The 13,691-nt window shown below is 43.0% G+C and overlaps 1 protein-coding gene across 1 annotated transcript in view; it reads right to left on the bottom strand.

Annotated features, from left to right (window-relative positions):
• Window positions 1-13,691, bottom strand: part of PTPRU (protein tyrosine phosphatase, receptor type U) — a 563,689-nt gene that overhangs the window by 181,244 nt on the left and 368,754 nt on the right. Inside the window, exons 11-12 of the mRNA XM_015423947.1 lie at window positions 4,121-4,223; window positions 1,889-2,162 (exon numbers count right to left, since the gene is read on the bottom strand). Coding sequence (XP_015279433.1) covers window positions 1,889-2,162; window positions 4,121-4,223 — 377 coding nt within the window. The remainder of the gene's footprint in view (window positions 1-1,888; window positions 2,163-4,120; window positions 4,224-13,691) is intronic.

Here is a 13,691-nt window from a genome sequence, read left to right as displayed (position 1 = left end):
CCCCAGAGTCCCTATCTATACCTTGTGGCTAATAGCCACTGATGGACCTCTGCTCCATATGCTTATCTAATTCCCTTTTGAAGCTGTCCATGCTTGTAGCCGCCACCACTTCCTGTGGCAGTGAATTCCAAGTGTTAATCACTCTTTGGGTGAAGTACTTCCTCTTATCCGTTCTAACCCGACCGCTCAGCAATTTCATGGAGTGCCCACGAGTTCTTGTATTGTGAGAAAGGGAGAAAAGTACCTCTTTCTCTACCTGCTCTTTCCCATGCATAATCGTATAAACCTCAATCATGTCACCCCTCAGTCGTCGTTTCTCCAAGCTAAACAGCCCTAAGCGCCTTAACCTTTCCTCATAGGGAAAGTGTTCCAACCCCTTTATCATTCGAGTTGCCCTTTTCTGCACTTTTTCCAAAGCGATAATATCCTTTTTTAGGTGTGGTGACCAGAATTGCACACATTATTCCAAATGAGGTCGCACCATTGATTTATATAGGGGCATTATGATATTGGCTGATCTGTTTTCAATACCCTTCCTAATAATCCCCAGCATAGCATTGGCCTTCTTTATTGCAGTCATAAAGGTTTAAAGGTTTAAAGATATAAAGGTTTCAAATAAACTAATAATGTTTCTTCATGCCAAGAAGTGGGTTGGATCCAGCCACTTTTTTCCAACCCATCTCACCGAACTTGCTGCCTTATAATGACCCCTTTTCTTGCTGCCTTACAATGACGCCTTTTCCCCATGACTTTTGTCCATGCAGGTCCCATGTTTCTCCACAAAAAAGACCCTCTCTTCTCCTGTTTGCCAATAGAAAAGCTGGTTGAATTCAACCCATTAGTGGTGGTGGTGGAAAGTGCTGTCAAGTCACACTGACTTATGACAACCCCTTGGGGTTTTCAAGGCAAGAGACTAACAGGGGTGATTAGCGTAGCAACCCTGGTATTCCTTGGAAGTCTCCCATCCAAATACTAGCCACAGCTGACCCTAAGCTAAGCAGCTTCTGAGATCTGACGAGATCCAGGACAGGGTAACTCATTACTAGTTGTGGCTGAACATTCCAGATTGAGGGGAAAGGCTGAAGTTCATTGATAAAATGCTTGCTCTGCATGCAGAAAGAAGGGTCCAATCCCATGAATTTTTGGTTCAAAATAATTTCAGGAGGCAGAGCTGGCCCTGGAAAGTGGATCCTTGTTACAGCTCAGTCAAAACAAACTATTAGGCAGACTCTAGATAAGAAAGCCTTCTTATGTTGCATAGGATACAGGCTGTCGTTTAGGTAGAGTGCTTGCTTGGTATGCATACAGCAGTTGCCATTTACTGTAATAATGTTTATTATTTATATAATGCCTAAGAACTAACAACTATAGAAAGAAAGGTGTGAGCTTTCTGGAGTCCTCCCAAATGGTGATATCAATGAAAACGAGCAAGGCACAGTAGTTGCTGTCAATACTACACAAATTAATAACAGCTGTTTTAGGCTGATCTACAGGGAGGCTGTCCAAAGGAGCAGGGAGGCTGATCAATGGTATTTGAGCAGAGGGGCTCAGATTCAAGCTCCATAGTCAAAATAATTCTAAGAAACTGATGTGTGGGTGTGTGTGTATGCAAATGCATGCATGCACAGGGGTACATGTGTTCCTAGTAGCACTACCCAATTATAGGATCTCTGGTAGCCAGCATCGAAAAAGAATATTCTCTGCCACTGAACCTCTGCTCATCAAAGAAAGCAACACTGAACTACATGGACTGAGATCTGACCCAGTGTTGTTCATCCTTTTGAAATACAGATGGCCATTCTAAAGGTTGTGAGAAGGACAAGACCATGGTCACTCTTGAGATGGGGATGAAATGAATCCTACTTTATAATCAGAAGTTGCTACTTACCCCTTTGAGATTGCTCATGGCCTGGAAATAGATGAGATATGCCTTCTTGGGCTCCAGGGGTGGATTCCAGTAGCCGTTGTATGTTTGATTGTCTCCAACAGTGAAAGGTTTGGCTTCTGTGAGGCTGCTGGGAGGCAGTTCAGCTCCAAAGTAGTGAACAGAGCCACGGGACATGGCATCGTCAAAGGTGAGGGGCACTGGAAAGCACTCCTGGCCCCCGACCTCCCGCTTGATCTTCTTCGGCCTGTCTTCTTCCACAATGACTTGGTATGTGCTGGGAACACAGTCAGGGAAGCAGGTTGGAAAAAGAAACAGAAATGGTAAAAATCAGATGCAAGCTGGTCGACAACACAGGTGTGCCATAGGCCCAGTCTCTCAGCCTAAACTAACTTGCAGAGTTGTTGCGGAGGCAAAATGGAAGTGGGGAGAACTAAACTTGAGCTACCTGGAGGATGTGTGGAATAAAAAATGGGACAGGTACCTCTTATTTCCCCATACCAGGGCTTAAAACAGCCCATGAGAAGCTATTTCAATCTGAGAAAATAGCAAGTGGTGAAGAGTAACCTCCCTTAATTCATGAGCACCAGTATGGTATAGCAGAGTGTTAGATAGGATCTAAGAGACACTCTGACCGCTATATCACACTGGTGCTCATGGATTGACAGAGGTTATTCTTCATCTCCTGCTATTTTCTCAGCTGAGAATAGCTTCCCATGGGGTGTTTTAAGCCCTAATATGGGAAAACAAAAAATACCTGACCCATGTCATCCCAACCTTCTTTCACATAGCTTAAGTTAAGCCCTCTAAGCACAACCTACCTAATGCTGAATAACACAGTTTCTGAACACTTTCAGTGCACCTTACCACTGGAACTTGCTGCATGAAATGGCAAAATCCTCTTGCAAACTATCACTAAAGTGTATTGAAAGTGCATTATTCAGCGTGTGTGAAAACACCACAAGGCCTGAATCCCCACTGTTCTCTAGAAGCTCTCTGGGTGACTTTGGGCCAGTCACACTCTCTCAGCCTAACCTACCTTACAGGGTTGGTGTTGTGAGGCTAAAAAGGAGGAGAGGAGAACGATATTGTAAGCTGCCTCACGTCCCCACTGGGCACAAAAGCAGAGTATAAATATCTAAAATAAATGAGTTATTAACACTCCTCTCAAGCTGATTTTGGAAGTCAAATTACGTGTAAGAAATTCCAGTCACGGAGTTCCTCCATCACGCATACTGAGATATCATTTCAGTACAGAAGAGACAGACACTAACCCCTCAAATTAGGTCTCACTTGTCAATCACTTGTCAATTAGGTCTCACTTGTCAATCATGCTCTGAGGGAAGGATGGTGAGTGTGTTGTTGTTCTTTGACGGGGATTTCCACCTGACTTTGTCGAACAGGTAGCGCGTGAAAGGCAACAGACAACCCAGCCAAGACTAAAACAGAGGAGTGAGCAAGAAACAGGGTAGATAAAATCTCATTCAGGATTTCAGAGAGGAGTTCTTCATGGACTGCCCTCTGCAGAGGAATGAGAGCACACAACACCCACCCAACAAGAAGCGTGAGCAGGGCTGGCCTCAGCATCCCAAATGCCATGGCCCAGGGTTTCTAGCAGGGCCCACTGCTGCCCACTCACCTGCATGTGCTCCAACACCCATGGCTCCCTGATACAAACACTGCTCAGTGCCACTGAGGAAGGGTCTGCAGGCACCTGGGAGCATGGGCAGTGGGAGTGGCTTGTGAGCAAAAAAGGACACCAAAGCAGATGGGAGGCATGCAGGTGGGTGGGTGAAAGGGAAGGAGGGCAAGAGTGCCTGGGGGTGGGCCAAGAAGAAGGGGGCCTGGAAACACTCTAGTTGGGCCCCCACAAAACTGGAACCAGCCTTGAGTGCGAACCCCTGTGTTCAAAACCAGGAGCTCAAAACTAAGCAAGAACACAATTTATTGTTAAGCATTTAGGGTGAAATAATGGCCACAGACCAATAATTGTTGTAATAACCCCTCCTCCTGTCTCACACCAAATCTATATAATCCTGATTGGCCCTCTGTTTGTAAGGGGGCTGAAGCCCTTTGCTGAATATAAATTTGTGAGAAACCTGCAGTCAGAACCCAAAAGTAAATATTTAGAACAAAAATAAAAAGACAGTTGATTTCCTTTCAGGAAAGCAATCACTGTATGTCCAAATCCAACTATGGCATATGATTCTCTTAAGCACATATGATTTCCTATACCTGATTGGTGCCCCTCTGCCCTGCGCCGGCCTCAGCAGAACAGTGATGGTGCTCTCTGACTCTCCCAAGGGTGAAGGCATGTCTCCATAATCAAAACTGGGAGCTAAAAAAGAAGTATAAAGGACAATTAGTAAATGTAATGGGCAGTGCTGTAGGTTGGTAGCCTATCTTTTGGCATCCTAAAGAATAAAATATTTACTATGGCCTGGGATTTTGTAAGCTGGAGCCTGGTTCATCAGATGTAAGAAATGAGAAGACAAGATTTACCAAAAAGAGTCAATAATATTAGGAAATGTTGAAGGCAGCAGGAAAAGAGGTGTGATAGATTGACTCAATAAAGGAAGCCACAGCCTTCAGTTTGTAAGACCTGAGCAAGACTGTCAATGACAGGACATTTGGGAAGTCATTAATTCATAGGGTCACCATAAGTCCGCAGCAACTTGATGGCACATAACACACAAGAAAAGCCACATTTGGTTGGCAGATTTATACCCAGAGCTGCAAACAGCAGAAGGGTGAGAGAGAGCTGTTACAAAGAGAAGGATGAATCACGGTCACGTCCATAAACCTGTAAAAAGGAACAATTGTAATTGTTGTTTTCTAATGAGTGAACTATCCCAAGTGCCTACTGAGTCCAAGTCTAATAGCATCGTATTCTCTAGCATTAAGTGGTCCAGCTGAGTTGGCAGAAATGGTCAAAAGCATGGGAGCTGTCCAGCAGTTCAGCAATCTCGGCAAGACTCAACAGCCTGGAGATTTGAGTGCTAAGAGCAGGGGAGCTGTCCAGAGAGTGCAGGTGCTGGAAAACAGATGCTGGTCTATAAGAATATTGCATCAGCAACTTCCAGGCAGTATACAAGTTCTTTATTTTTAAAAACTGCCTAGCTATTTAATCCAGCCAGGCGTAGTAGTGTGGTCCTGATGAGACTTAAAGCTTCCTCCCTCAGAGGAGGAGCCACAATGGGATGTCTTGTGCTGCCAAGGGAAGTATCAAACTTCTGGTTTGGGTGCGTCTCAGATTTATTGGTGTATCCCAGAGATAATCTTGAGAAGCGGTGAGAGTGTGTGTGTCAGATGACAATGTGTCCAATTGGAATCTATCTAGTTTTCTTAATTCTGCTGATTACTTCGATGGCACTTCCTCTTACATGGCGTTCTCAAGGCTTCCCTCTGGGTATCCTGTCACTCCCAGCCTGTAGTTTGGGAGAGAGGGAGTCTTCTCATCCCATTCTGATTCAGAGCTTGTTCCATTCCTAGTAAAAGATGATATAGTCTGTATACCTTTTTTTTGGGCCCCCTGAAGGGGATTTTTTAATTGCATTTTCTAAAAGTACATGAAAAAATAGGAAAGGGACTAGATACTATAGGATAAAGTAAAGAAACCTCTAAAAACCCAAGAGTGGGTGTCATACAAACTGCTTTAACAAGATTACAAGCTTATATAGCCAAATATTCATATAAATTCATTGAACATGTTCATCATCTTTTAAACTTCCGTTCCAACTTAAACATCGTCTACTGTGACTTCTTAAAGAGTCTAAGATGGGAGGAGTGAAATTGAGGATCTGGAGATTAGTATTGGGGATTGTCCTGAGTGGCTGCCAGTGCAGGATGTGGAGATAGTTGCGTTAATTACTCAAATTAAGGCTGGGAAGGCGCCGGGACCAGATGCAATTCTCCCGAAGGCCATTAAAGTGATTCCGGAATGGGGGGCGTCCTTAGCAGTTTTATTTACTGCTATAGATAGGACAGGTATAATACCTGAATAGCATGGACAAATGCTATTATAGTACCAATTTTCAAAAAAGGTGACTATAGATCGCCTAGTAATTATAGGCCCATTAGCTTGCTTTCTATTTTAGGGAAACTCTATGCAAGCCATCTGGCGTTCAAACTTAAGGCCTGGATGGCAGAACAAAACTTTTTAGGTATAGAGCAAGCAGGATTCAGTTAGGGGAAGTCAACTTTAGATCACTGTCTTGTGTTAAGTCACTTAGTGAATAAATATAAAAAAGGGAAAGGGGACAAGTTGTACTCTGCCTTTTTAGATTTGAAGAGTGCTTTCAATACTGTTTCAAGGGAGCTGCTATGGAAGAAGTTAAGGCTGTTGGGAATTGACATGAGATTGCTCCTGTTGATCAAGAAATTATATACAGATACCACTTGTCAAGCAAGAGGCTCTAGGGATGAGGATTTAATCCTGAAAATTTCCATCAATATAGGGGTTAAGCAGGGCTGTGTATTGGCTCCCCTCCTTTTAAATCTTTTTTTAAACGATTTGGCCAAGGGGCTAGAGGGGATTGATGGACACAGCCCAATTTGAGCTCGTGCTCGGTGCCCCTGTTACTGTATGCAGACGATTATGTAATTCTTTCTAGGCCTGAAGTAGGGATAAAGAGGTTGTTAGCACACTTTATAGAATATTGCAAGATGAACGGGTTATCCGTGAATTTTGACAAAACTAAAATAATGGTGTTCGGAGATTCCTGGAAACCTATTGGTGTGTTAAGGGCAAAGACATTGAACAGGTGAAGAGTTTTAAATATTTGGGAATTAATTTTCGCCATAGTGCTAGGTGGGTAGCACACAGATCAGAAGCAATCAAAGCTGCGAATTGCTGTGTGCTAGCAATAACCCGTTTCTTTTTTACCAAGGGTAATCAGTATGTTCCTGTGGCCCTAAAGGTGTTTGAGCATAAAATTAGAGCAAAACTTCTTTATGGGGTGCCCATTTGGATCACTGCTTTTAACAAAATGGTAGAACAACTTCAATGCAATTTTGTGAGGAAAATATTAGGGCTGCCTCGGTGTGTTCCTTATGCTGCCATTTGTTTGGAAGCCAATTTGATAAGCTTGGAAACAAGGCCTTGGATAATTACTTTCAGATTTTGGTTACACCTGTATTTCAGGAGCTGTCCCAATAGCCTTATTCCATAACTGCTGAAAGAGTCTCATTGTTCTAAGTGGTTTGCTGCTATAGAAAGGAAAATCATCTCAATAGGATAATGCCTGAATGATATGATGTCCTTATCTGAAATAAACATCTTTGCTCTGTGCAAACAGAGATTAATTGATATTGAAATGCAAGAGAGAGTTTTGGCTTCTGGCAGATGTTCTCCTTTAAGATGGGCATGCTTTCCGATCAACGCCCGAGCACAATACTGTTCGGATCTGACTTCCCTCAGCTGCGTAGAGCATTTATGCTGGCCCGTTTTAATGTGCTCCCCTCTGCGGTTTTAGCTGGAAGATTTAAGAAAATCCCCTACTCTGTAAGGTTCTTTGATTGTGGTTCAGAGGAGATTGAAACAATCGAACATGTATTTCTCTATTGTAGTTTGTATGAGGACATTCGGGCAGCCTATTTAGAAGATATTCTTAAGAATGAAGCCAAGCAATCCGATGACAGAATGTTGTATCGTTTACTGGCTTCAGAAAACATAGTGGTTATTGAAGCGGTTGCTAAGTTTTGTAACTGCCTTATAATGAGGAAGATTTGTGTTAAACCCATGAACTGAATGGCGATTGTGTATGATTCTGATCTATGCCAATAAAGGTTTTGAACTGAACTGAACTGAACATTCTTTAAACTTTAGAGTTATAATAACAAATCAATTTTTATCTTTTGGCTTCCTCAGTCTATAGCCTTGTTTTGGGGCCGCAGCCCCCAGATTTGAGTCTGATTCTTCACCAGAAAATGACTCTACTCCATCTCTATCTTCTTTCTCAGGGCTGCCTCTGTCTTCTTCTTCTTTCCCATCTGTTGGACAGCTGTGCAGGTGCAGGAATTTATTTGCTTTTTCCAGAGTGTCAATTTTTTCTTTTCCATTTGCAAACTTAAAGATGACTCCTTGGGGAAAAATCCATCTGTAGACAATTTGTTTCTTTTGAAGGAATGCGACCAAGTCTTTATATTTATGCCTTTTCTTCCTTATTTCAAATGGTATGTCCTTTAGTACCTTGATCTCTTTGCCCTTGATTTTCAGGGTAACTCCACTGGCCACTTTAAGAATTTTATCTCTGACATTTCTTCTGGAGAATCTCACCATCACTGCTCCTGGCAGATTATTGTTCCTTATGAATTCTGTATATGAATTCTGTATATACACATTAACTTAGTGAGATTTTCCCCTTTTTCCTCAGGAATTCCCTGAAATCTTAGGACATAGCTTGCCCTTTTCATTTGTAGCTGTAGCAGTTGAGACTCGTCTATTTGTTGCTTCTTCTCCATTGTCTGCATTTGTTTTTGCAGCTTTTTGGTGTTGGTGTCTACTTTTTAAAGTTGCAATCCCGTTTGATCGATTTTTTTTGACAGTCTCGTTAATTTGAGCTCGCTGTTCATCCAGCTTTCGATTTATTTCCATCACTTGTTCCAGTAGAGGGTGCAATGCCTCACTTAATAGCCTTTGAAGGCCTGCGTTTGTGTCCTGTTTGGGCACAACACTCGCTGGGCTGGTACTTCCGGTGATCTTAGCTTTCGTTATCTTCTCCCTCTCATCCTTCTTTATGGGAGGCGCCATTTTTGAGAAATTGTTTACTTTTTAACAAAAGTTATCATAGTCTCTGAAGTTCTCAGTTATGCTTGGTAAGTTCTTAGAAATCTTTTAATTCAGTCTGTTTCGCTTTAAAAGCTTGCTCCCCCCTGCTTTTACGATTGAGTTCGCTTTCAATTTGTCTTATCGTAGGGGAGTCCCCCCCCTTGCTTCCCACAGGGCGGCTTTTGGCTCTTTTCGATGTTCTCGCTTCACCTTAACTCACAGTTCAATGATTATACGATTTCCATATCGCTTAAGTTGCAAAACCGCTAGATCACCCGGCGCTTGATCTGGTGTGCGCTTCTAGTTCCATCTGGAAATTCCGTAGTAGGACTGTCGGGGCATGGATGCCCCCCCTCACTGGCTTGGTTGCTGGAGGAGAAGCTGTCTAGAGCCCCATGGCTTGGAATCCCTCACAAGGATTCCATGGGGAGTGCGGACAATCGCACCCCCTCCTAGCCACGGGTTCTGGCGATCGTCTCCTGGAGGTCCGGGAGAGCAAGCGCCATAGCAAGCGCTGAAACCGGAAGTCAGGTAGTCTGTATACCTGAGGCCTTATTTGCACCAATGAAGTATACTTATGTATATTTATACACACATGAAGCTGTTTAACACCAAGACATTGGTCCATCTAGTTTTCTATGTTTCCGGCAATGACTCTCTAGGCCACAGCAGGGAGGGCGGGATATAAATTTTAATAATAACAACAACAACAACAACAATAATAATAATAGACAGAGAATGATCCTGCCCGATATCAGCTGTATGAGACCTCTCAACTGCATGAAAAACATGCACTCTGCCATTCAGCCACAGCCACAACCCTGTAAGAACTTCACTTAAACTTTGTTGGATACACTGGAGATGCAGTCATAATAATTAACTGACAGAATACTGAAATGTATCGGCACAGGCCTTTATTTTGCCCAGTCCTCTCCTTCAACCGACAAAGCAAAAGAGTTTCTCACAACAATCCCTGCCCTCCCTCTTTCTTTGCAGCAGCCCAGAGGACCTGGTTAATTAGTAGTCACACAGGTCCACCGCCTGCTGGCTTGTAATTCCTGGGCCCCCATTAAGCAACATGGCAACCCATTCAGCGCGGTTAATAGCTACACCACAGACATTAGCAAACAGCCCTAAGTAGTGTGTGGCTTGTTAATGAAGCCCAATTAATCCCTTGTTTGTGCCTTTGCAAGGCAGGCTATTTTGTTTCTCCTCTGTAATCTCCTCCCTGGCATGTGTGTGTGTGTGTGTGTGTGTGTGTGTGTGTGTGTGTGTGTTGGAGGGAGGCTGTTGTCACTGTGAAAATCTCCCAAGAAGCACCAGCCTTTTCTCTCCCCCCTCTCGGGAGCTGGCCTCGTGTCTCTCGTCTATTACGGTTGGATGGTTGGTTCAAAACAAATACTTGGAATATTTTGGCATGCATAGGCTGAGCCTTTGGAGTGTTCCATCCAGCAGAGCCAGCCTTGGCACAGATGGATCTCCCTATATTATCTACAAGCTCCTATTGTAAATTCGGGTCTTTGGCTTGAAGGCACCAGCTCAGCTGCCAAAAACTGGCAACAAGGACAGAGGATGGGATAACATAGTATACATTTGGCAACAATATCTGATGTAAAAATCTGATGCTACTTTAACTTCAAGGGTCTCCTGGATCCTCATGACACCCTTCAGAAAATGTTAAAATGGTTTATGCTTGTATGTGTATTTCATGGTTGTTACAGTTCCATCTTGGATAAAGCTTTGGTGAAACTAGGTGCTACAACCCTGTCAGCTGGAACTAAACTTGCAGAGCTGCTATAGGAACAGAACTTTAAGTCTTCAGGAAGTACTATTGGTATATTGAGTAGACTGAAGTACTATTGGTGTATTGAGTGGACTTTTGAATTTGCAATTTACATTTGAATTCTCTGTTCTATGACTCATGAACTTGGATCTTTCCCTTCTTGCACTACTATTTGCATAATTTATTGATATGAATTTCAAGATTTTTATTAAGATTGGGGTTTTTTTGTTATCACTGATTACGCAAATAATTTGAAACCATTATATTTAGTGTATTTGAGTATTTTTGGAGGTTTTATTGTACAAAGGATTTTTCCTTTTTTGTATTCACTTCATCCGTGTATCCCACTTTTGTTGCCACCCTCCAGAATAAGGCAGCTTCTCCCTGGAAGCGATTCACACTGTGCGGCTACCTGATAGAACTTGGGGGATATGCTATCCTAGATAGGTTATTAGGTCTGCCTCAAGGGTACCAATGGGACCCTAGAAAATATGCTGCTATCTTAAAGACTTTTTGTGCTTGCAAAGAGAAATACTTGTGCCTTATGTCCTTTATATACATCACAGTCCTTGAAAAAGATTGTATTTGAAATGGGTAAATTACTAGAGTCCCATGGGACTAGTGTTACTGACAAGGTGCTGTCTTAATATCTGTACAGAATGTAAACCTGCACTTTGATATTTTGTTTGGGTGAAACCTATTTTTGATAATATTTGATACCAATATTTATATAACAGTATAGAAAGATAAAAAAGAAAACTAGAAAAGCACAAAATTAATTTACCTTGAACATACATCTATTATACAGTTTTTGTATACCCCCCCTCAGTTTTTGTATACCCCCCAGAATAAGGCAGCTTCTCCCTGGAAGCGATTCACACTGTGCGCTCATTGCCACTGAGAACATAGAGGTGTTCACAGCAACAAAAAAGCATCCAAAAGGGAATTTTTCTGTGGTTTTCCTCCATTTCAGACCCAGTGTGATGTATCAGTGGGATCTGGTACATTCAGGTTCAAATCTCCACTCTGCCATGGAAGCTCGCTGGGTGACCCTGGGCCAGTCACACACTCTAAACCTTACCTACCTCACAGGACACTTGTGAAGATTAAATGGAGGAGATGAGAACAATTTAAGCGATTTTGGGTCCCTATTATGGTGACAGATGGGGAATAAAGGAAAAAATAAATTTCCCCCATGTCTTCCATTCCACATACATACTCGCAGCTCTATTGGAAGAAATTATGCCCATTTCTCTTTTTTTAACAAAATTAGTAGTAGCTATATTATTGTAGAGTAATTATGCTATAGTGATATAGCACCTATTAATTTTTTTAGAGCTAATAAAAACTCAAACAATGGCATAGGAGGGGGAAATGACAAGTGAAAGTGGAAATGGCACCTATGTGGGCATTTCACCACCTCCCTTCTTGACTGGGGTTCAGCTGTCAAAGCAACAATGCCTCAGAAGCCTCCTTCGGAGACTGATGGGTTCCCCAAATCAAACTGGAAACCAAAGGTTGTTTGCATTTCCACATTTATTCCACATTCTGCATCCAACCCTCACTCAGAACAACAAAGCCATCTCTCATTAGCAGTCAGTAAATGTGGACACCAGGACCTCCTCCAAGGGTACTACACAGCTGATTCTTATGTTTGCTTTCCAGACACAATGCAGCAAAGTGCTTTTTTTAAAATGTGTCCCCACCTTAAACAATTGCTCAACTCTTGCACAATCATGAATCTATGCTGTACCATGGAGCTTTGCTGTAATGACACACATCTGTATCCCTAAACAAAACGCCCTCTTCAGAGCAGAAAAAAGTGCATTGAAGATTCTGTGAAATTTAATGTTTAAAAAAAATAACAAACCCTCTTTGCTCAGATATAACCACCTTATCTATTCCACCTCAGACAACATTTCCCCACTCATGCAGATAATATCATTTCTCTAAGACCGGTTCTAAAGAGACGTGGAGCCGACAGTGTTCAATTTCTTCGGTCCCAGTCCACCCCCCTAATAGATACCATCAAAGCCGCTCCAGTGAGTTAGGAAATGTGTTCCAATGCTGGAGCCTCCATAATGTAAACAAGCCGGCTTTTGGACCCGCTAGGCGAGTAAATTATCCAGCAGGGTTGTAAAATGTAATGCCGACTGTTTCCATTTGAATTCTGACTGCGGGGTAGTTGGAAAGGGGAGGGGGGAGGGACCTCTGGAGCATGAAGAATCCATTTGCAAGGGGAAGCATATTTAAAGAAACCACCCTGGTGGGATGTGCGGTTACTCTGTCACTCGGGCACCATGGCATTGCCACCCATCCCGAAGGCCACAGGACTGCTGCGGCTGTGACATCTCTGCCTGGCGAGGAGTACAAAAGCTGCCTCTTGTCAAACATATGCAACAGCTGGGAAGTGCTGAAGTGTCATCTGTAAAGAGTAATGACCTTTCCAAGCAATGGCCATCTGGGTTGAAATAACTGTACAGTTGCGACTCCAACACTCCAGGGAAGCCAGATGCTTTCCCCTTAAGAAGTGGTTCTGTTGCATGGCCAGGGCAGTTTTGTACCTCTCAAATCACAGTTTGTTTGTTGGTAGGAACTTAGCATCCTTCCTCCAAGCTAGCGCATCAGTCACAAGAGCATGGCACCTATTGTACAGTGCCTGTGACATCACTGGCAATGAAGAGTACAGTCGCTCCGTCCATAGACATGCTGCTTTGAGAACCATTTCAAAGGTGTTGTAGGACTTCAAAAATAAATCCACAGAGGATGAGTGATGACATGTTGTAGCAATAGTGTGGGGCCATTTGAGGGAGCCTAAGAGCAGAGACCTTGCTTTAGGTGCCCCTGACATCAGAATGGGTATTCTCTGTGCTCTGTCCGCTGAAGGCCCTTCTCCTCATCTGTCTGTCAGGCACCTACTCAGCTGGCCACATAAAAAATGTGGGATGGGGCAGAGAAGCCACAGCATCTGATATTAAGGGATTTTCTGGTGTTCGTACACTTTTCCTGGGCTTTCTATCCACGCCGTCTAATGTTTTTTTAAACCTGTTTTGCATTGTCTTGGCTATCTTATGTGGTTATAACAGGGACATGGTTATAACAGGGTCCCCAATGTGGCACCCACATCTGCCGTCACCTTTTCTGGTGTCTGCCAAGTGTTTTTAGGAAGTGGGCAGGGCCCGGTAGGGTTTTTGTTCAGCAAGGCTTCTGATTCACTATTGGAGATTTGATTGGCTGTGCAGATTTTTTTAAGA

This window comes from Gekko japonicus, unplaced genomic scaffold (genome assembly GCF_001447785.1).
Source record: "Gekko japonicus isolate JY-2015 unplaced genomic scaffold, Gekko_japonicus_V1.1 scaffold344, whole genome shotgun sequence".
NCBI classification, from domain to species: domain Eukaryota; kingdom Metazoa; phylum Chordata; class Lepidosauria; order Squamata; family Gekkonidae; genus Gekko; species Gekko japonicus.
This window is presented reverse-complemented; position numbering and strand designations above follow the sequence as displayed.